This window comes from Oncorhynchus gorbuscha, linkage group LG21, assembly GCF_021184085.1.
Source record: "Oncorhynchus gorbuscha isolate QuinsamMale2020 ecotype Even-year linkage group LG21, OgorEven_v1.0, whole genome shotgun sequence".
Classification (NCBI taxonomy): domain Eukaryota; kingdom Metazoa; phylum Chordata; class Actinopteri; order Salmoniformes; family Salmonidae; genus Oncorhynchus; species Oncorhynchus gorbuscha.
In genome coordinates this window covers 34,914,489-34,939,158 of record NC_060193.1, presented here as the reverse complement: position 1 = coordinate 34,939,158, position 24,670 = coordinate 34,914,489, and the positions used below count along the sequence as shown (strand labels likewise).

General features: G+C 42.7%; 1 protein-coding gene across 7 annotated transcripts in view; it reads left to right on the top strand.

The window, feature by feature from the left end:
• The window catches only part of LOC124007953 (collagen alpha-1(XXV) chain), a 343,793-nt gene that overhangs the window by 278,454 nt on the left and 40,669 nt on the right, over positions 1–24,670 (top strand). For all 7 annotated transcript variants that reach the window (XM_046318858.1, XM_046318860.1, XM_046318859.1 and 4 more), the window contains one exon: positions 16,441–16,485. In XM_046318858.1, coding sequence (XP_046174814.1) covers positions 16,441–16,485 — 45 coding nt within the window. The remainder of the gene's footprint in view (positions 1–16,440; positions 16,486–24,670) is intronic.

The window sequence follows — 24,670 nt, the reverse complement described above, 5'->3', positions numbered from 1 at the left end:
AGACGGAAGTTTATGAAATAGGGCCTTGTAAACAAAAAGAGAGTAATGTAGAGATCGACAGCCAACATTTTGATACAGGATGCAGTAATGAGTATCAAAAGGTTTAAGAGTAATAGCAGCTGCACTTTTATTAATAATATCACTATAATCAAGAACAGATTAAAATTTTGACTGAATAATCTGCTTCCAACTGCTTAGGGAAAAGCAAGATCTGTTTCAGTAGAAAAAGCCAACTTTAATTATTAGCATCTTAACCAGCTCTTATGTTTTTTAAACGTCAATTCCATATCAATCCAAACGTCTAAGTATTTATGTGTGGGAACACGTTTGATTGGAAAACCAGTTTTGACACAGCCAGATCAAAAGTCGGGGCAACAGCATACATACTAATAGTATCATTCGCATATAGATGAAGTTTAAACATTTTAACAGACTGACCAATGGTGTTTATATAAATAGTGAAGAGAATAGGTCCCAAAATCAACCCCTGTGGTACACTTTTATGTACTTCAAGAAATTCAGACCTAACCCCATCAATCACGATGGCCTAAGATCTAGCCCTAAGATAATCATGAAACCATGAACAGGCATATCAGAGTTCAGGCATATCTTATTCAAAAAATATCATAATCAACAGTATCAAAAGTGTCATGTCTGACTATGATTAAATTAGATGACATGCTATTTTATCAAGTCGATTACCAAACGTGTAATTGATTACGTGATTGAATTAAACCATGCAACAATTAAAGCATTAATAAACTGGGGCACCACGGAAGCATTAATTTCTATAGAGAGGTTATCTCCTGAATCCACTCTCTTAAAGATGAAGATCTGTTATATCAATAGCAGTCAATTATTGTCACCTCGATCGGTAGGTCTCATTCTGATTGTCGTATGTACTTGGTTATCTGCACGAACCCTAGTTAATAAATTGAATCCGCAATACACAAATTGGCTTAATTATTTATTTACTAAAATACCTAAATAATCACACAGAATTACATATACACATGATGAATAATCGATGTGTGATCTATCCTGTGTATATATATATGACATGATGAGTAATCGATGTGTGATCTATCCTGTGTACATTTATATATATATATATATCATGTCATAAAAAGCCCCTAGTGGGCTAACCCAATATGACAGCTGATTACACAAAGGATGGGGGTTGGGTTTGAATGAAAGAGCGGGAAGACTGAGGGAAAAAGGGATTGGGTCTCTATCGGATCTTGAGAAACTATGCTACCGTAAATACAGAATCTTATGAATTCTAATAACCGGCCATTTGTAAAAGGAAAATAAAAAGAGCAAAGTTGTACATTTACCAACGATTCAAGAATCTTAGCTAGACAAGGATGCCTTGAAATGAGGTGATCATTTTTAAGATCATTACTGTCCCTGCCCTTATGGAGTAGTAGCACAAGAGCTAATTTCCATACTTTAGGAATATTTCCTGATAACAATGTCCTATTACAAATGTGGGTTATTGAGCCAACAATGATGGGCGCTGCATACTTAAGAGGACCAGTGTCACGGTTCATGAATCCACTGCCTCCCTCTCTCTCTCTCTCTCTCTCTCTCTCTCTCTCTCTCTCTCTCTCTCTCTCTCTCTCTCTCTCTCTCTCTCTCTCTCTCTCTCTCTCTCCCGTGTTTGTGTGGGCGTGGTTCCCAATCTCGGCCTGATTGTCTGCGCCAGCTGGAACCACTTATCTTCCCTTTATATGTTCTGTAACCAATGTTTCTTGTTGTCAGATCGTTGTTACTTCCCTGAGGTTGTGTTGTTACTTCCCTGAGGTTGTGTCGTGTGTCAGTGCTCATCTCTCGCCGCCCTTGTGTGGATTATCTGCTGTGCTCCTTCCTACCCATCCGGACACACTCCCCTGGATTTCTCAGCACGCTATCACCGGAAGATGCGCCCTAGTCCCTGGGTCGGATTCCGTCTGAGTACAGTCTGTCTGTCCTGTTGCTGCTGTAAATTGTATTCATTAAACCATCGTTGCTTGCATCTTGCATCCGCCTCTGTATTGTCACAGAACGATCTGACCAGACCATGGATGCAGCGAGTTCAACGAGTCTGACCGAATTCATTTCCCGCAGTATCACGAGAATGGATCAACAAGAGGAGAACATCTCCAGCACAGGTCGGGCAGTACAAGCCATTGCGACGCAGGTATCCCAGCTGACCCAACAATTACAACATCTGAGGGGTTCCGCTTCGCCACCTACAACGGCATTTCAACCCGCCCCGCCAGAGCCGGATTCCCAGCTAGAGCCACGGCTACCGACACCAGAGGGTTATTCAGGTGATCCTGACTATTGCAGAGCTTTTCTTATGAGATGTTCCATGCATTTCTCGTTGCAGCCACGGACCTTCAACCGTGAACAGTCTAAGGTAGCATTCGTACTCACACTGCTTTCAGGCAAAGAGGCTCTTTGGGGAACGGCTGTGTGGGCGAACCAGGACCCATGCTGCACCTCTTTCCAGACACTCTCCGAGGAGAAGGGTCTTCGATCGGGCCGTGGTGGGTAGAGAGGCGGCCAGACTACTCGCTGACCTTCGCCAAGGAGACCGTTCCGTATCAGAATACTCCATCCAATTCCGCACTCTGGCCGCAGAGTGTCAGTGGAACGAGGAGGCGCAGTGGGACATGTTCCTGCATGGGCTGGAGGACCGGATCCAGAAGGAGATTTATGTTCTGGACCTTCCCAGGAGTTTAAATCGACTAGTGGAACTAGCCTTGAGGGTCGACGCTCGTCTGAGTCGTATTGGCCGCCGAGCATGCCCTAACAGACCGTATAACGACATGGAGGGCTGGCATGCCAGCGGCGGGAACACGGCCAGTTCAGCCTCCGCTCACGAACCCATGCAGCTGGGGAGTGCTCGCCTCTCTCGGGAAGAGAGGGAGAGGCGGAGATCCCAAGGACTCTGTCTCTACTGTGGTAGAGCGGGCCATTTTATCCACTCCTGCCCGGTAAAAGATCAGGCCCGGTAGTAAGCATGAGGCTACTATCGGGTGGTGTCACCACAGAGAAGACCTCATCATCTACTCTCCTCCCGGTAAGACTAAGATGGGCCACCCACACGCACGACACCCAAGCCTTACTGGACTCAGGAGCAGAGGGTAATTTCATGGACACCAAGCTCGCTCACAAACTCCAGATTCCTATCAACTCACTCACGCACAAGATATCCGTCAACAGTCTCAATGGTCAAGAACTCCCCAACATTTCTCACACCACTGAACCTATCACACTCATCACTTCTGGCAATCACACTGAGACACTATCATTTCTACTCATGGACTCACCCCTTGCACCATTAGTTCTCGGCCACCCTTGGCTCACCCAACACAACCCCAGAGTCGACTGGGTTCATAACTCTATATCCATGTGGAGTAACAAGTGTCTTGAGTCCTGTTTAGTGTCTGCTTGTTCGTCTGTGTCTGATTCTGTGTTTCTAGAGGAGGCAGTGGATTTGTCTAATGTGCCCGTTGAATACCTTGACCTGAAGGAGGTGTTCAGTAAGTCCCGTGCTGCTTCTCTTCCTCCGCATCGTCCCTATCACTGTGCAATAGAATTATTGCCAGGTGAGTCTCCGCCTAAAGGCAAGTTATATTCACTCTCTGTTCCGGAGAGGGAGGCTATGGAGAGATACATCTCTGATTCTCTGGCATCTGGATTCATTCGTCCTTCCTCTTCTCCAGCGGGGGCGGGGATCTTCTTTGTGGGGAAGAAGGACGGATCTCTGCGTCCTTGCGTGGATTACCGTGGGTTGAATAACATCACAGTGAAGAATACCTATCCCTTACTGTTGATGTCCTCAGCCTTTGAAAGGTTACAGGGAGCATCCGTGTTCACTAAGTTGGATTTACGTAATGCATATCATTTGGTTCGCATAAGGGGGGGGGGACGAATGGAAGACCGCGTTTAACACCCCCAGGGGGCACTTCGAATATTTGGTCATGCCTTTTGGGCTATCCAACTCCCCAGCGGTTTTCCAGGCACTCGTCAATGACGTGCTGAGAGATATGATTGATCAGTTCATATATGTTTACCTGGATGGCATACTGATTTTTTTCTTCTTCTCTCCAGGAACACGTTCAGCACGTCAGACGAGTGCTTCAGAGGTTGTTGGAGAATGGACTTTTTGTCAAGGCGGAGAAATGCATTTTTCATGCACAATCCGTTCCATTCCTAGGTTACATCGTCTCGACTGAAGGTATTCGCATGGATCCTGACAAGGTTAAGGCTGTGGTGGATTGGCCAAGCCCAGATTCCCGTAAGGCCCTACAGAGGTTTCTGGGATTCGCCAATTTCTACCGGCGTTTCGTTCGCAACTTTAGTCAGATAGTCGCTCCTCTTACCGCCTTAACCTCCCCCAGAGTGACGTTCAGGTGGTCCGATACAGCCGAGGCTGCATTCGCCAAACTCAAGAGCCGCTTTGTTTCGGCTCCCATCCTCATAGCTCCCGATGCCTCGCGTCAGTTCGTGGTGGAGGTGGACGCTTCAGAGGTGGGGGTAGGTGCGGTACTTTCCCAACGTTCCTCTTCTGACGACAAGATGCACCCTTGCGCGTTCCTTTCCCATCGGTTATCACCTGCGGAACGCAACTACGACATTGGCAACAGAGAGTTGTTGGCAGTGAAGTTAGCACTGCAGGAGTGGCGCCATTGGTTAGAGGGGTCGGGGGTACCTTTTATAGTTTGGACCGATCACAAGAATTTGGAATATATCAGAACCGCCAAGCGACTCAACTCCAGGCAGGAGCGGTGGGCACTCTTTTTCGGACGTTTTGACTTCTCTCTCTCGTATCGCCCGGGTTCCAAGAATGTCAAACCCGATTCCCTTTCTCGCATTTTTGACCATTCCGAACGCCCATCCACTCCCGAGTGCATCCTACCCGGGACCCTAGTGGTCTCCACACTCACATGGGAGGTTGAATCGAGGGTCAAAACGGCCTTAGAAGGGGTAACGCCTCTGCCCGGTTGCCCGCCTAATCGGTTGTTTGTGCCGGAGGGGTGTCGGTCCGATGTTATTCGGTGGGGGCATTGCTCCAACGTAGTGTGTCATCCAGGAGTCAGCCGCACTAGCTTTTTGGTTAAGCAACGCTTTTGGTGGCCACTGATGGCTCGTGACATTCACAGTTTCGTCTTGGCTTGCTCGGTTTGTGCCACTGGGAAGACTTCTAATCGACCCCCAGATGGGTTACTCCAACCGCTGTCGGTCCCTTCGAGACCCTGGTCCCACATCGCGCTAGATTTTGTTACCGGCCTTCCACCCTCCCAGGGCAAGACGGTTGTTTTGACCGTGGTGGATCGGTTCTCGAAGGCGGCTCATTTTATTCCCTTGCCTAAATTACCATCTGCCAAGGAGACAGCGGTAACTGTCGTGGATCACGTCTTTCGCTTACATGGCCTGCTGATGGACGTAGTTTCTGACAGGGGGCCCCAATTTGTGTCCAAGTTTTGGCAAGAGTTTTGTAGGTTACTGGAGCGAGTGTCAGCCTGTCTTCAGGGTTTCATCCCCAGAGCAACGGTCAAACGGAGAGGGCCAACCAAGATTTGGAGAGAGTGTTGCGATGTTTGGTTTCTAAGAATCCCTCTTCCTGGAGTCAACAACTCTCTATGGTTATGTACGCTCACAATTCGTTGCCAGTGGCAGCCACGGGTCTCTCTCCGTTTGAGTGTAGTTTAGGTTACCAGCCACCTATCTTTCCCAGTACGGAGTCCGAGGTCACTGTTCCCTCCGCTCACGCTTTCATCCAGAGGTGCCGTCACGCATGGAGCAGAGCCCGTAGGACTCTTCTCCGGGTGGGGGCGCGCACCAAGGCTAAGGCCGATCGCCACCGGTCGAAGCCTCCGGTATACGTCGTTGGCCAAAGAGTGTGGCTTTCTACTAAGAACATTCCACTCCGATCCGTTTCGAACAAGCTTGCCCCCAAATTTATCGGCCCGTTCAGAGTCACCAGGATCATTAGTCCGGTGGCGGTCCGGCTCAAGCTTCCTGCGGCATATAGGAGAATTCATCCTACCTTTCATGTGTCTAAAATAAAACCTGTGTTTCAGGCACGCATTAACCCGCCGGTCCCGCTTCCCCCGCCACCACGACTTGTTGATGGGGAACCCACCTTTTCTGTCAATCGTATTTTGGACTCTAGAAGGAGGGGACGCGGATTCCAGTACCTGGTGGACTGGGAGGGTTACGGCCCAGAGGAGAGAAGTTGGGTACCTGCTAGGGACATTCTGGATCACTCCCTTATCGATGATTTCAATCGACAGGTAAATTCGCCTGGGAACGCCAAGAGGCGTTCCTAGGGGGGGTATTGTCACGGTTCATGAATCCACTGCCTCCCTCTCTCTCTCTCTCTCTCTCTCTCTCTCTCTCTCTCTCTCTCTCTCTCTCTCTCTCTCTCCTCTCTCTCTCTCTCTCTCCCGAGTTTGTGTGGGCGTGGTTCCCAATCTCGGCCTGATTGTCTGCGCCAGCTGGAACCACTTATCTTCCCTTTATATGTTCTGTAACCAGTGTTTCTTGTTGTCAGATCGTGGTTACTTCCCTGAGGTTGTGTTGTTACTTCCCTGAGGTTGTGTCGTGTGTCAGTGCTCATCTCTCGCCGCCCTTGTGTGGATTATCTGCTGTGCTCCTTCCTTCCCATCCGGACACACTCCCCTGGATTTCTCAGCACGCTATCACCGGAAGATGCGCCCTAGTCCCTGGGTCGGATTCCGTCTGAGTACAGTCTGTCTGTCCTGTTGCTGCTGTAAATTGTATTCATTAAACCATCGTTGCTTGCATCTAGCATCCGCCTCTGTATTGTCACAACCAGGATCCAATTGGTCGGCCCCTGTGGATTTCTTGTTGTCCTGGATGCTAGCTAAGCATCCAGGACTTATTTTTCTGTAAATAGCCTAAAATAATAATTTCTCTGATCATTCAGCAAGATTCCCCTATCGGCATCCAGCCCAATATCATTGTGAATAGGCTTAGAAGTTATTTCAAAGAGAGAACCCACTGAAATAAATGTTGACTAAATGCATCAATGATGCCATTTTTATCTGTAATGAGGCTAGTGTCCGAATTTTTTGGGGGGGTGGCAGAGAGGAGGAAGTAGTACCCTTCAGGGTTTAACAGTTTTCCAGAATTTAGACGGATCCCATTACAGTCCGAAAGAGTGGATACATACTAATCAGATTTAACCTTACACAATAACTCCTCAGTTGTTTAAAAGCTTGCCAGTCCTGGGCTAAGACTGTGTTTCTGGCCTTGACCCAAGCGTCATCTCTTTTATGAATTACATTTGATAATTCCGGTGTACCAGGCATTCGATCTACCTTTAACCCTTGAAAAAGGCTCAAAGCTAAATCAGGTTCAGGGTTAGCTGAAGTACAATCAAGGTCGCTAAGATAGAGATCATGTAAAAAAAATGTTCATTGGGATGATACGAGGCATAGGTTTGTATTTTTAAAATCTCTAACACAAACATTATAGTATTACAGTTCTACCAAGTATTCTGACAGATTTTTATGAGCTGTTTGATTGCAACTAAGCATATATGTAAGTTAATATTGATTTTGTGCATGGTTGTAACCAGTTATAACCATAGGAAAGTGCATACGGTGCGGCATCTCTGCAGGTTTTTAGATTTGCCCTAGAATGATTACATTTTAAAGAATTACACACCAATACAGCTCTGGGTGTAGACAGAACTCAGATACGCTCTGAATCTATCTGGTCAAAATCTGATACAGGTCCCCCTCCACCCTCTGGAGGTATGGATGGGGCGGCAGCGTAGCCTAGTGGTTAGAGCGTTGGACTAGTAACCGGAAGGTTGTGAGTATCTGAGTTCTGTCTACACCCAGAGCTGTATTGGTGTGTATTCTTTAAAATGTAATCATATATAGCAGTAGGGCACACATATGATAACCACCAAATCAAATTGTATTTGTCACATACACATGGTTCGCAGATGTTAATGCAAGTGTAGTGAAATGCTTGTGCTTCTAGTTCCGACCATGCAGTAATATCTAACAAGTAATCTAACCTAACAATTTCACAACAACTACCTTATACGCACAAGTGTAAAGGAATTAATACATTTACATTTACATTACATTTAAGTCATTTAGCAGACGCTCTTATCCAGAGCGACTTACAAATTGGTGCATTCACCTTATGTACATAAAAATATATGAATAAGTGATGGCCGAACGGCATAGGCAAGATGCTGTAGATGATATAGAGTACAGTATATACATATGAGATGAGTAATGTAGGGTATGAAAACATTATATAAAGTGGCATTGTTTAAAGTGGCTAGTGATACATTTATTACTTCAATTTTTCCATTATTAAAGTGGCTAAAGTTGAGTCAGTATGTTGGCAGCAGCCACTCAATGTAAGTGATGGCTGTTTAACAGTCTGATGGCCTTGAGATAGAAGCTGTTTTTCAATCTCTCGGTCCCCGCTTTGATGCAACTGTACTGACCTCACCTTCTGGATGATAGCGGGGTGAACAGGCAGTGGCTCGGGTGGTTGTTGTCCTTGATGATCTTTTTGGCCTTCCTGTGACATCGGGTGGTGTAGGTGTCCTGGAGGGCAGGTATTTTACACCCGGTGATGCGTTGTGCAGACCTCACTACCCTCTGGAGAGCCTTACGGTTATGAGCGGAGCAGCTGCCGTACCAGGTGGTGATACAGCCCGACAGGATGCTCTCGATAGTGCATCTGTAAAAGTTTGTGAGTGTTTTTGGTGACAAGCCAAATTTCTTCAGCCTCCTGAGGTTGAAGAGACCATGTAAAGAGTAGGAGATCATAAATCCTCACTTGTAATGTCTACAGAGTCTAAATTGCTGTGTCTGGAAGATAAGAAGGAGAACGTGGAAACATAACAGAGTGCTGTCTCCTTTTTTTAACTTCACATTGACTAAGCTTCTCAGTGTGGCTATTCCCAAATTCCTGTGCCTTCTGTCATTCTAATCTCACAGGTCTTGAAATTTCACATGAGATGTTTACCCTGGATGGTATTTTAAGGTAATCAAACCCTCTCAGCCCCGAAGAGGAGCAGAGATATCAAAGGTTGTCTCAGCTTGTTTTTCTCACATTTTCTCCTTGTCTGTTCGCAGCACTGTGTCTCGCAAGGACTGGCGCTGGAGGTTTTGTAGCTGGGTATTACCGCCACACCAGCGGTCACGAGTCATGACGGCAGTCATATTCCAGATGACTATTTAGTCACAGTAATTAGGCTTCTCCAAGCTCTGATGCTGCTGATGGTAATTAGTAGCCTACCAAACTTGTTAACTGCCTGGTACTCAGCACTCTATTGTCCTTCTAATCATTTTGACATCAATGTAAATTTATTCGAAAAGCTAATCAAACACTTCATAAGAGCCCATGAGCAAGATGGCTCCGACAGAGAGGGCCACCTCTCGTCTAGTCCGTAGGAAACTTGTTTTTTTAATGTATACTTTCTTACATTGTTATCCCAGAAAATGTTATGTGTTATAACATACAGCCGGGAAGAACTATTGGATATCAGAGTGGCGGTGACTCACCAGCAACACCATCATTACGACCAGGAATACGACTTTCTCAAAGCGGATTCTTTGTTCGCACCTCCCAAGGCATTTGAACTGATTCCAGAGGCCAATTCAAAACAACGCCACTGGAGGAGAGGAATTCGGAGTGGTCTTCTAGTCAGACTTCGGAGGTGCGCACACCACCCACTGCTTTCAAGTATATTACTCACTAAACGTTCAGTCTCTGACGACATCAGAGCAAGGGTTGCTTTCCAGAGAGACATCAGAGATTGTAACATACTGTGTTTCACGGAAGCATGGCTCTTTCGGGATAAACTGTCGGAATCTGTCCAGCCATCTGGATTCTCAGTGCATCACACCGACACGAATAAACATCTCTCCAGGAAGAAGAAAGGCAGGGGTGTATGTTTCATGATTAACGACTCATGGTGTAATTGTCCTTTTTGTTCACCTGACCTAGAATACCTCACAATCAAATGCCGACCGTATTATCTCCCAAGAGTACTCTCTTCGGTTATTGTCACAGCCGTGTAAATCCCCCTCAAGCATTTATTGTAGCTGGGGATTTTAACAAAGCAAATTTTAGAAAAAGGCTACCTTGATTCTATCAGCATATCGACTGCAGCACTAGTGCTGGAAAAACACTAAACCATTGTTACTCTAACTTCCGGTATGCATACAAGGCCCTCCCAAGCCCTCCTTTTGGCAAATCTGACCACAACTCCATTTTGCTCCTCCCTTCCTATAGGCAGAAATTCAAACAGGAAGCACCCATGCTAAGGACTATTCAACGCTGGTCTGACCAATCAAAATCCACACTTCAAGATTGTTTTGATTACCGGACTGGGATATGTTCGGGTAGCTTCTGAGAATAATATGAATGCGTACACTGAGACAATTACTGAGTTTAACTAGAGGTGCATAGGAGATGTTATACCTACTGTGACTATTAAAACCTACCCTAACCAGAAGCCGTGGATAGATGGCAGCATTCGCGCAAAACTGAAAGCACGAGCCACCGCATTTAACCATGGCAAAGTGATGGGGATTATGGCCGAATACAGAGTAGTTATTCCCTCCGCAAGGCAATCAAACAGGCAAAACATCAGTATTGAGACAAAGTGGAGTTGCAATTCAACGGCTCAGACACAAGATGTGTTTGGCAGGGTCTACAGACAATCACGGACTACAAAAAGAAAACCAGCCACGTCGCGGACATCGACGTCTTGCTTCCGGACAAGCTAAACAGGTTCTTCGTCCACTTTCAGGATAACACAATGCCACCGACGCGGCGAGCTACCAAGGACTGTGGGCTCTCCTGCTCCGTGGCCGACATGAGTAAGACATTTAAACGTGTTAACCCTCGCAAGGCTGCCGGCCCAGACAGCATCCCTAACCGCATCCTTAGAGCATGCGCAGACCAGCTGGCTGATTTGTTTACGGACATATTCCATCTCTCCCTATCCCAGTCTTCCGTCCCCACATGCTTCAAGATGGCCACCATTTTTCTGTACCCAAGAATGCAAAGGTAACTGAACTAAATGACTCACTTCTGTCATCATGAAGTGCTTTGAGAGACTAGTCAAGGATCATATCACCACCACCTTACATGTCACCCTAGACCCACTTCAGTGTGCTTACCGCCCCAATATGTCCACAGACAATGCAATCACCATCACACTGCACAATACCCTATCCCATCTGGACAAGAGGAATACCTATGTAAGAGTGCTGTTCATTGACTATAGCTCAGCATTCAACACCATAGTACCCTCCAAGCTAATCATTAAGCTCAAGGCCCTGGGTCTGAACCCCACCCTGTGCAATTGGATCCTGGACTTCCTGATGGGCTGCCCCAAGGTGGTGAAGGTAGGAAACAACATCTCCACTTCGCTGATCCTCAACACTGGGGCCCCGCAATGGTGCATACTCAGCCTCCTCCTGTACTCCCTGTTCATCCATTGACGGTGTGGCTAAGCACGCCTCCAACTCACTCATCAAATTTACAGACGACACAACAGTAGTAGGCTTGATTACCAACAACGACGAGACAGCCTAACAGGGAGGAGGTGAGTGCTCTGTGGGTGTGGTGTCAGGAAAATAACCTCTCACTCAACGTCAACAAAACAAAGTAGATGGTCATGGACTTCAGGAAACAGCAGAGGGAGCACCCCCTATCCAGATCGATGGGACAGAAGTGGAGAAGGTGGAACGTTTTAAGTTCCTCTGGGTACATATCTCTGACAAATTTAAATGGTCCGCCTCTTAAACCTCAGGAGGCTGAAGAAATGTGGCTTGTCACCTAAAACCCTCAAACTTTTACAGATGCACAATGTAGAGCATCCTGTCAGGCTGTATCACCATCTGGTAGGGCACCGAGAGGTTGACTGATTATGATTTTTCAACACCGATACCGCTACCGATCATTAGAGGACCAAAAAAATCCGATACTGATTAATCGGCCGATTTTTAAAAATATATATATATATTTGTAATAATTAAAATTACAACAATACTGAATGAACAATGAACACTTCTATTTTAACTTAATATCATACATAAATAAAATCCATTTAGTCTCAAATAAATAATGAAACATGTTCAATTTGGTTTAAATAATGCAAAAACAGTGTTGAAGAAAGTAAAAGTGCAATATGTGCCATGTAAAAAAGCTAATGTTTATGTTCCTTGCTCAGAACATGAGAACATATGAAAGCAGGTGGTTCCTTTTATTAACATGAGTCTTCAATATTCCCAGTTAATACGTTTTAGGTTGGAGTTATTATAGGAATTATGACATGTTAACTATTTCTCTCTATACCATTTGTGTTTCATATACCTTTGACTATTGGATGTTCTTATAGGCACTTTAGTATTGCCAGCCTAATCTCAGTAGTTCATAAGCTTGAAGTCATTAACAGCGCTGTGCTTCAAGCATTGCTAAGAGCTGCTGGCAAACACAGTAAAGTGCAGTTTGAATGAATTCTTACAAGCCTGCTGTTGCCTACCACCGCACAGTCAGACTGCTCTATCAAATATCAAATCATAGACTTAATTATAATAAACACACTGAAATATGAGCCTTTTGTCATTAATATGGTCAAATCCGTAAACTATCATTTCGAAAACAAAACGTTTATTCTTTCAGTGAAATACGGAACCTTTCCTTATTTTATCGAACGGTTGGCAACCCTAAGTCTAAGTATTGCTTCTACATTGACCAACCTTCAATGTTAGGTCATAATTATGTAAAATTCTGGCCAATTAATTACGGTCTTTGTTAGGAAGAAATGGTCTTCACACAGTTCGCAACGAGCCATGCGGCCAAAACTTACCCTGACTTTGCTTGCACTGAACGCAAGAGAAGTGACACAATTTCCCTCGTTAATATTGCCTGATAACATGCATTTCTTTTAACAAAATATTCAGGAAAAAAAATATACTTCTGTGTATTTATTTTAATGATGGCATTGATGTTTATGGTTAGGATCGTTTGTGCTTTTTTCACAAATGTGCTTTTGTTAAATCATCACCCGTTTGGAGAAGTTGAAGTAGGCTGGGATTCGATGATAAATTGACAGGCACCACGTTGATTATATGCAACGCAGGGCAAGCTAGTTAACCTCTTGCTCCTACCTGACACGCAGGCGTCCCATCTAGACAACTGGAAATGCAAATGCGCTACGCTAAATGCTAATAGCACTCGTTAAAACTCAAACGTTCATTAAAAAAAAATTGCAGGTGTCAGGACCCGGTTACGAACCCGGGTCTCCGGAGTGAGAAGCAGTCACTTAAGCAACTGAGCCACGAATAGTCGGCAGAACCCAGAAGATGAGGCAGACACAGCAGTACTTGAGACAGTTTATTTAATGAAGTAAAAAAGTGAAGTCCTTCAGGAAAACATGTAACTCCACAACCTCAAAAGGAATTCCACAAAAACAAAGGTAATCCTCCAAGACAAAAAGGAAAATCCACAAGATGGTAGGTATAACATAAAAAACAAGAACAAAAAAACAGAATTCCACAAGAGAGTCCACCGGGATCAACAAGAGTGCACAGAATACTAGGGCTGGGTGCTAACATACAACATACATTTTTATTAAATCGGTCCATATATAGCCTAGATATCAATCTATGAAGAGTGTGTGATCAATGAAAAAAATAGCGTTTTATAACGTAACGTCATTTTTTTAAATTAAAAAAGTCGACGATAAACTTTCACAAAACACTTCGAAATACTTTTGCAACTTTAGGTATTAGTAAACGTTAATAAGCGATCAAATTGATCACGAGGCGATGTATATTCTATAGCTGTACGTCTGGAAATAATGTCCGGGTAAATCTCAACCAAAATATCCGGTCGGAGACCGGAAGAACTGCACTGCCTTGTGTCTGTTTGACCAAGAAACAAATCGTAGGCAAATGACAAGACTGTTGACATCGTGTGGAAGCTGTAGGTATTGCAACCTCGGCCCCATTTAATGTGGATCACGTTTAACAATGGGTTGAAGTGGCACATGGATATATTTTCCCATTTTCAGTGATCAGATTTTCCTGCAGATTTTCCTTTGATGAAACGCACGTTCTGTTATAGTCACAGCCGTGATTTAACCAGTTTTATAAACATCTGAGTGTTTTCTATCCACACATACTAATCATATGCATATACTATATTCCTAGCATGAGTAGCAGGGCACTGAATTGTTGCGCGATTTTTAACAGAATGTTCGAGTAACAGGTTAACCTAGTAATATCATCAACCATGTGTAGTTAATTAGTGATTATGTGAAGAATGATTGTTTTTTATAAGATAAGTTTAATGTACTATTGTAAAGTGACTGTTCCACTGGATGTCATAAGGTGAATGCACCAATTTGTAAGTCGCTCTGGATAAGAGCGTCTGCTAAATGACTTAAATGTAAATGTAAATGTTTAATGTTAGCTAGCAACTTACCTTGGCTCCTGCCAGTCACAAGGTCCTTTTGATGCTACACTCACATAACAGGTGGTCAGCCTGCCACGCAGTCTCCTCGTGAATTGCAATGTTATCGGCCATAATCAGCGTCCAAAAAGGCTGATTACCGATTGTTATGAAAACTTGAAATTGGCCCTGATTTATCGGTCGACCTTTAACGGCAAACTTGCACCACCCACATCCGTAGGTTTCTCCAGAGGGTGGTGCGCTCTGTCCAACACATCACTGGGGGCAAACTACCTGCCCTCATCAAGGACAACAACCACTGCTTGTTCACCCCGCTATCATCCAGAAGGTGAAGTCAGTACAGGTGCATCAAAGCTGGGACCGAGAGACTGAAAAACAGCTTCTTTCTCAGGCCATCAGACTGTTAAATAGCCATCACTAGCACAGAGAGGCTGCTGCCAACATACAGACTTGAAATCATTGGCCAGTTTAATAAATTAAACACTAGTCACTTTATTAATTTCACTTTCATAGTGTTTACATATCTTGCGTTACTCATCTCATATGTACAGTGGGGCAAAAAAGTATTTAGTCAGCCACTAATTATGCAAGTTCTCCCACTTAAAAAGATGAGAGAGGCCTATAATTTTCATCATAGGTACACTTCAACTATGACAGACGAAATGAGAAAAAAAATCCAGAAAATCACATTGTAGATTTTTAATGAATTTATTTGGAATATTTGTTTCTCACACAGAATAGAATAGGTCATTTTTTGTACTATGGGGGATGGTAGATTGACATAGGCTAGTGCTTTTGCTGTTCGTTAGGCCTACTCGTCTTGTTGGCAGGTGAAATGTAAAAGGATAGTTCTTCCAATATCTTCAATATGCACCGCAGAATTGGATAAGGACACTCACAGTTGCACATCCGGGAGATATTATATTCAGACCAAGGGCACAATGGCCACTGGCCACAAAAAATACATGGATTTTTTAGGGGGCATTACAGCCACACTAAGGGGAGGCATTATCAAGTGTTTGTCAAATTGTGAATGAGAGACTGGTGAAGTGTGTACAGCTTGCGCAAAATGCAAAGCAGAGTTCATGCAACTTTCATGCAACTTTTTTCAAATGATCAATAGAGTCGCACTTTTAAAGAGCTGTAAATTATACATATAGGAGTACCTGTTTCTTTGTTGACTGCTCAACAAAGAATATCCACAGGTGTGCACTCCCTCACTCCCTCCAATTGTATTCTAAATACTATAAAATAACATAAAATAATGCCATGGAATTCTAAGCAAATATTGTCTGCTAAATGAACTACAACCATATGGCATAGCCAGATCAGGGCCTATCATAAGGACAACTCAGAGTATGCTATTAAGTTCTTCTGAAATAAACAAAAAAAAATTATGTCATGTTTCCCTAGACCTGTCTAAAATAAATAAGGGATTTATTGTGATAGGCTAGCCTATATTACATGGATTTATTTTACTTTTTAAAATGTAGATGTTCCAAAGGTCTGCATCAGTGGCTTGTATGCTTTGTGTGGAAGCCAGGAGATGCTAAATGTGTTTGTTAATTAACGGTCAATTACTGGGAGACGGGCAGTTATTTGCTTGACAATCACCGGATGACAAAATGTCATGACCACCACAGCCCTAGTCATGCTTTAGGCATTTGTCAAATAGATTTGAAGGTGAGCCACAGAAAGTTGGAGTTGAGCACAAGGGGTTTTAGTGGCAGCCATAGAACTGTCAAATAATCAGTCAACACTGAGAAGTTATGTCACTCTGCATATGACACCTTTCATTAAATCATGATACAACTAGTCTTAACAGGGAAAAACACAAAGACATATACTTAAAACAGCACAGCATAGTCACCTTCCCGAAGACACATGCAAGCATACTATATGTTATATAAAAAATGGAATGTCTTAGAAGTGTTTGTTTTGTGTTTTTTACAGGGTTCCCTCGGGCCTCCAGGCATCCCAGGTGATGATGGGCTGAAGGTAAGATCATTGTTATAGAGGAAGACCTGATAGATGTGACATAAGTAGATGACATATTTCAATAGCTTTATTTGCAGATTACCTAACCTCATCCCCAAGCTGATGCATAGAGCCCGGTAACAGTGTGAGACTGTTTGGAACTTAGGGGGCGTAGATTTACTGAGTGACATGCTAATGAATTCAAATTCTGAGTGAATCACACGACTATGAGACATTCCAACAAATTTGTCAATATGGCTTGACCATGGTAATTGACCACCCAATGTACCCTAGGAGTTTAGCTTCTTCAACTTGCTCAATGGTCACACCCTTTATACACAACTCCAGCTGAGGTTTAGGTCAGAGCCAAGAATGGGATGTTTCCTCAACAAAGACTATCCTGAAGCTGTGCGCCAGAAGAGGAAACAAATTATCCCAGTTATGAAAGCTGCCAGAGTGCATCAGGACATTGCTTATGTCCGCTATGACAGGCTCATGGTCCACCCTCCCCCCCCAAAAGCCTGGAAGGGATGAGAGAGCCATGCCTGTGGGTTTGTAGTGTCAGCCCCGCAGGACACGCACACTTACACACACACACACTTGATGGACTGCTCTCTCTTTGTTTCTCTCAGCTGATTGGTTGACATACTGTAAATTGAGAAATGTTGTGACTAAACTTAACAAAAGGAAGAAGAAATGACATTACCAAACCAAGATAAATGACATAAAACACAATGAAAATAATTATATAATAACAAATTGGAAGCTGTTTTTTTCTGGATCAAAGGCGCCAAATAAATTGACATTTTGGATATATATGGACAGAATTAATCAAACAAAAGGACCAATTGTGATGTTTATGGGACATATTGGAGTGCCAACAAAAGAAGCTCGTCAAAGGTAGGGCATGATTTATATTTCAATTCTGCGTTTTGGGTAGCACCTGCAGAGTTGAAATATGCAAATCTCTTTGTTTTTTACTGTAGTGCTATCATCAGCTAATAGCTTCTTATGCTTTCGCCGAAAAAGCCTTTTAAAAATCTGACATATTGGCTGGATTCACAATGAGTGTAGCTTTAATTTAGTATCCTACATGTGTGATTTTATGAAAGTTTGATTTTTATATCATTTTATTTGAATTTGCCACACTGCATTTTCCCTGGCTTTTGGCAAAGTGGGAAGCGAGCGTCCCCTATCCTAGAGAGGTTAACACTATGTAACTATTTACTCAATGTTTGATTTGAACATGGCAAAACCTGAAGATGTTTGGAACAGTGCATCACTCCTATTCATGTTAATACTGCTTGGACTTCCAAATACACATGGTTTATTAAACCTTTTAACCAGAGATTGCCTCACCTTGTAGACTTACCTTAAGTTATTCAACTCCATTCAGCTTCCAAGTGATTTTAGGACCAATAGTTGCTTGTCTGAAGGGTTAATGTTGTTATGGGGCTAAAATATAAATGGGCTAATTGTTTCTGGTAACAGATGGAGTCAGGGTTGTTTCTCAATTAGAGACAATCTGCCTAAAGAGGTCAATGGTTGCCTGTATGGATGTATTTTAGAACACCTCAGATAATATCAATCGAATCTAAGTGACTTCTATCCCATCAACAGAGGTGCATCATACAGTACAGTACTGTACATAAAGTGCCACCCTGTGAAAAACCATGGCCCGTAGATACAGTACCAGTCAAAAGTTTGGACACACAGACTCATTCAAGGATTTGTCTTTATTTGTACTATTTCTACATTGTAGAATAACAGTGAAGACATCAAAACAACATATATGGAATAATGTAACCAAAAAAGTGTTTTATTGTACATTTGAGATTCTTCAAAGTATCCACCCTTTGCCTTGACAGCTTTGCATTCTCTCAGTGAGGAATGTTTTTCCAACAGTCTTGAAGGAGCTCCCACATATGCTGAGCACTTGTTGGTGGCCTTTCCCTCACTCTGCAGTCCAACTCATCCCAAACCATCTCAATTGGGTTGAGGTTGGATGATTGTGGAGGCTAGGTCATCTGATGCAGCACTCCATCACTCTCCTTGGTCAAATAGCCCTTACACAGCCTGGAGGTGTGTTGGGTCATTGTCCAGTTGAAAAACAAATGATAGTCCCACGAAGCGCTCACAAGATGGGATGGCGTATCGCTGCAGAATGCTGTAGTAGCCACGCTGGTTAAGTGTGCCTTGAATTCTAAATAAATCACAGAGAGTGTCACCTTCATGCTTCACGGTGTGAACCACCCATGCGAAGATCATCTGTTCACCTACTCTGTGTCTTATAAAGACACGGTGTTTGGAACCAAAGATATCCCATTTGGACTCATCAGACCAAAGGACAGATTTCCACAGGTCTATTGTCCATTGCTCGTGTTTCTTGTCCCAAGCAAATCTCTTATTATGATTTGTTTCCTATTAGTAGGGGTTTCTTTGCAGAAATTCGACCATGAAGGCCTGATTCAAGCAGTCTCCTACTGTCTATTACTTGAACGATGTGAAGCATTTATTTGGGCTGCAATTTCTGAGGCTGGTAACTAATGATTTTATCCTCTGCAGCATTGGTAACTCTGGGTCTTCCTTTCCCGTGGCGGTCCTTATGAGAGCCAGCACTTGATGGTTTTTGCGACTGCAATTGAAGACACTTTCAAAGTTTTTGAAATTTTCCAGAATGACTGACCTTCATGTCTTAAAGTAATGATGGACTGTCGTTTCTCTTTGTTTATTTGAGCTGTTCTTGACATAATACGGACTTGATCTTTTACCTAATAGGGCTTTCTTCTGTATACCACCACTACCTTGTCACAACAACTGATTGGCTCAAATGCATTAAGAAGAAAATAAATTCCACAGATTAACTTAACAAGGCACAACTGTTAATTGAAGTACATTTCAGGTGACTACCTCAAGAAGTTGGTTGAAAGAATGTACAAAGCTGTCATCAAAGCAAAGGTTGGCTACTTTGAATAATCTCAAATATAAAATATATGTTGATTTGTTTAACACTTTTTTGGTTACTATGTGATTCCATGTGTTATTTCATAGTCTTTCCTTTTTAGATTTTATATTTATTTAAGTTATTTTTTTGATTTCACTATACCAATTTGGACTGTTTTGTGTATGTCCATTACATGAAATGCAACAGAATAGGAAAAACGCCAAGGGGGATGAATCCTTTTCAAGGCACTGTAAGTATGTCTGTCAGAGCGATGTACAGTGGGGCAAAAAATTATTTAGTCAGTCACCAATTGTGCAAGTTCTTCCACTTAAAAAGATGAGAGAGGCCTGTAATTTTCATCATAGGTACACTTCAACTATGACAGACAAAATGAGAAGAACATTTTTTTAATGAATTTATTTGCAAATTATGGTGGAAAATAAGTACTTGGTCAATAACAAAGTTTATCTTAATACTTTGTTATATACCCTTTGTTGGCAATGACAGAGGTCAAACGTTTTCTGTAAGTCTTCACAAGGTTTTCACACACTGTTGCTGGTATTTTGGCCCATTCCTCCATGCAGTGATGTTTTGGGGCTGTTGCTGGGCAACACGGACTTTCAACTCCCTCCAAAGATTTTCTATGGGGTTGAGATCCGGAGACTGGCTAGGCCACTCCAGGACCTTGAAATGCTTCTTACGAAGCCACTCCTTCGTTGCCCGGGCGGTGTGTTTGGGATCATTGTCATGCTGAAAGACCCAGCCACGTTTCATCCTCAATGCCCTTGCTGATGGAAGGAGGTTTTCACTCAAAATATCCCATGATACATGGCCCCATTCATTCTTTCCTTTACACGGATCAGTTGTTCTGGTCCCTTTGCATAAAAACAGCCCCAAAGCATGATGTTTCCACCCCCATGCTTCACAGTAGGTATGGTGTTCTTTGGATGGAACTCAGCATTCTTTGTCCTCCAAACACGACGAGTTGAGTTTTTACCAAAAAGTTATATTTTGGTTTCATCTGACCATATGACATTCTCCCAATCTTCTTCTGGATCATCCAAATGCTCTCTAGCAAACTTAAGACGGGACTGGACATGTACTGGCTTAAGCAGGGGGACACGTCTGGCACTGCAGGATTTGAGTCCCTGGCTGCGTAGTGTGTTACTGATTGTAGGCTTTGTTACTTTCGTCCCAGCTCTCTACAGGTCATTCACTAGGTCCCCCCGTGTGGTTCTGGGATTTTTGCTCACCGTTTTTGTGATTTATTTGACCCCACGGGGTGAGATCTTGCGTGGAGCCCCAGATCGAGGGAGATTATATACTTGTATGTCTTCCATTTCCTAATAATTGCTCCCACGGTTGATTTCTTCAAACCAAGCTGCTTACCTATTGCAGATTCAGTCTTCCCAGCCTGGTGCAGGTCTACAATTTTGTTTCTGGTGTCCTTTGACAGCTCTTTGGTCTTGGCCATAGTGGAGTTTGGAGTGTGACTGTTTGAGGTTGTGGACAGATGTCTTTTATACTGATAACAAGTTCAAACAGGTGCCATTAATACAGGTAACGAGTGGAGGACAGAGGAGCCTCTTAAAGAAGAAGTTACAGGTCTTTGAGAGCCAGAAATCTTGCTTGTTTGTAGGTGACCAAATACTTATTTTCCACCATAATTTGCAAATAATTAATTAAAAATCCTACAATGTGATTTTCTGGATTTTTCTTTCTAATTTTGTCTGTCATAGTTGAAGTGTACCTATGATGAAAATTACAGGCCTCTCATCTTTTTAAGTGGAAGAACTTGCACAATTGGTGGGTGACTAAATACGTTTTTTGCCCCACTGTAAGATTGATTATACAGACAATTTGGAATTTTCAACACTAATATTTCTCTTTTTTTTCTTTTTTTAACCGTCATTTAACTAGGCAAGTCGGTTGAGAACAAATAATAATTTAAAATGACGGCAGACCCCGGCCAAACCCGGGCGACGCTGGGCCAATTGTGCGCCGCCCTATGGGACATAAAACAAGAAGCAATGCAGTCAATATTTCTATTAGCCCTTTGGTTACAGTGACAAGCAAGACGTACTGCTCTGTTCTGGGCCAGCTGCAGCTTTCCTAGGTCGTTCTTTTCAGCACCTGACCGTTTAACCGGGCAAGATGTGACAAAACCAGAGCCTGCAGGACTTGCTTGGTAGAATGTGGTGTTAAAAATGCAGAGCCCCTCTTTCTTGCAGACAGACTTCTACCCATCTTTACAACAATAGAGTCAATATGCCTTCACAATGACAGTTTATGGTAACACAAAGAAGTTTAGTTGCCTCTACTTTCATAACAGCCACATCATTCATTACCAGATTCAGCTAACGTCTAGTACTCATGGAATGATTTGTACAATATTATAGCGGACAATATTGCCACTCCTATTTGCCATATCTTCAATTTAAGCCTACTAGAAAGTGTGTGCCCTCAGTGCTGGAGGGAAGCAAAAGTAATTCCGCTACCCAAGAATGGTAAAGCCCCCTTTACTGGTTCAAATAGCCAACCAATCAGCCTGTTACCAACCCTGAGTAAACTTTTGAAAAAATTGTGTTTGACCAGTTCCAGTATTATTTTACAGTAAACAAATTGACAGACTTTCAGCACTCTTTGAGTTAGGCCAGTGTGTCTATGTATGTGGATGTCTCAACGCTATACAGGTCAGCTACTACAGCGACTGAAATGATTGCAACACTTAACAAAAAGTTGCAGTTCGTTTCAGAATGGGTGGCAAGAAAAAAGTTAGTCCTAAATATTTCAAAAACTAAAAGCATTGTATTTGGGACAAATCATTCACTAAACCCTAAACCTCAACTAGATCTTTTAATGGATAATGTGGAAATTGAGCAAGTTGAGGTGATTAAACTGTTTGGTAGCTAAGATGGGGAGAAGTCTTTCCATAATAAAGTGGTGTTCTGCCTTAACAACACAATCAACAAGGCAGGTCCTACAGGTCCTAGTTTTGTCGCACCTGGACTACTCTTCAGTAGTGTAGTCAGGTGCCACAAAGAGGGACTTAGGAAAATTACAGTTGGCTCAGAACAGGGCAGCACAGCTGGCCCTTAAAAATACACGGGGAGCTAACATTAATGATATTCATGTCAGTCTCTCATGGCTCAAAGTGGAAGAAAGATTGAATTCATCACCACTTGTGTTGACAAGCTGAATGACAAGCTGAATGTACGAGCTTTATACTACTAGCACACAGCTTGGACACCCATGCATACATCACAGACATGTCACCAGAGGTCTCGTCACAATCCCCATGTCCAGAAGAGACTATGGGAGCCGCACAGTACTACATAGAGCCATGACTACATGGAACTCTACTCCACATCAGGTAACTGATGCAAGCAGTAGAATCACATTTAAAAAGCAGGTAGATATACACCTTATGGAACAACGGGAACTGTGAAGACACACATGTACATTGAAATATTGTATAATACCACCATATAACATTTTGTATTGTAGATATGTAGTGGTGTAATAATGTTATATGATGTAATGTTTTATCTTGTGTTTGATATGTAATGTAAGTGCCTTAATGTGTTTGGACCCGAGGAAGAAGCAGCAGCTAACAGTGATCCCTAAAAATAAACTCAGCAAAAAAAGAAACGTCCCCTTTTCAGGACCCTGTCTTTCAAAGATAAATTGTAAAAATCCAAATAACTTCACAGATCTTCATTGTAAAGGGTTTAAACACTTTCACATGCTTGTTCAACCAAAAACTATTAATGAACATGCACCTGTGGAATGGTCGTTAAGACACTAGCAGCTTACAGACGGTAGGCAATTAAGGTCACAGTTATGAAATCTTAGGACACTAAAGAGGCCTTTCTACTGACTCTGAAAAACACCAAAAGAACGATGGCTAGGGTCCCTGCTCATCTGTGTGAACGTGCCTTAAGCATGCTGTAAGGAGGCATGAGGGCTGCTGATGTGGCCAAGGCAAAATATTGCAATATCCGTACTTTGAAACGCCTAAGACAGCGCTACAGTTAGTGCTACAGCTAGTTATTTCACTAGCTGTCGATGCTGACATATATAGTGTTGAATTATCTGTAATACTTTGTTTTTCTGGCTTGTGGTAGATCATTAGAAAAATTGAAAGAGTCCAAGACAGCTTTCTTGGAGAATACCACACTTTACATGTTTTACGTTAAAGAAAGCCCTTCATGTTCTATTCGATAAATAATTTTTCAAAAACAAATGATGGTCAATAATATCAAAGGTTGCACAAAAATCTAACAATACAGCTCCCACAATCTTCTTATTATACATGTCTTTCAGCCAAACATTAGACATTTGCATCAGTGCAGTACATGTCAAGTACAATGTTTTTAACATGTTGCTAAGAACTAGCAGCTGATTGATTTGCTGTTAGAGCCAGTAAAGGAAGCGTTACCTTTCTTGGGTACCGGAATCACAAGTGGTTGTCCAGGCTCAGATTTAAGATGTGGCAAATAGGAGTGGTGATGTAGTCTACTACCATCCTCAGTAATTTCCCATATAGGTTGTCAATACCAGGTGGTTTCTCGTTATTGATTTCTCTTTTTCCACCTCTCCCATATGAACTTTACCCAATTCTAAATTACAATGCCTTTTTATCAGTATTAGGTTTTTTATGCATGAATGGCTCACAGTTTGTTGTTGGCACATCATGCCAAAGTTTGCCCATGTTGCCAATGTTGTTGTTGTTTAAATCATTGGCATTGGCAAAAGGTTTTGTTATAAATGAGCCATCTGGTTCTATGAAAAAAAATCAGTTTAATTGGTCTTTCTACCCATAATGTCATTTAAAGTACTCCAAAGCTTTTTCCCATCATACTTTATTTCAGCTATCTTAGTTTCACAACACAATTCATTCTTCTATTTTGTTCAATTTCATCACACAATTTCTCAATTTACAATATGTCTACCAATCACATGAGCAGCCAGACTTATTTGCAACTCCCTTTTCCTCATTTCTCTCCAATGGTTGTGGACACTGCTTTATAAGTCCTACACCAGGTGTAAAAAAAATAATGCACCTGGATGATTTTGTTCCTGTACTATTTGTAAACAATCTGGTAGGTTGATTGATAACCTGAACCATATTACAGACACTGGTTACAGTGAGAAGCTTCCTCTTCAGTGGCCAGCTTGATGAAAACTAGTCTATATCTTGTTTGCGATAGGGGGCAGCATTTTCTCTTTTGGATGAATAGCATGCCCAGAGTGAACTGT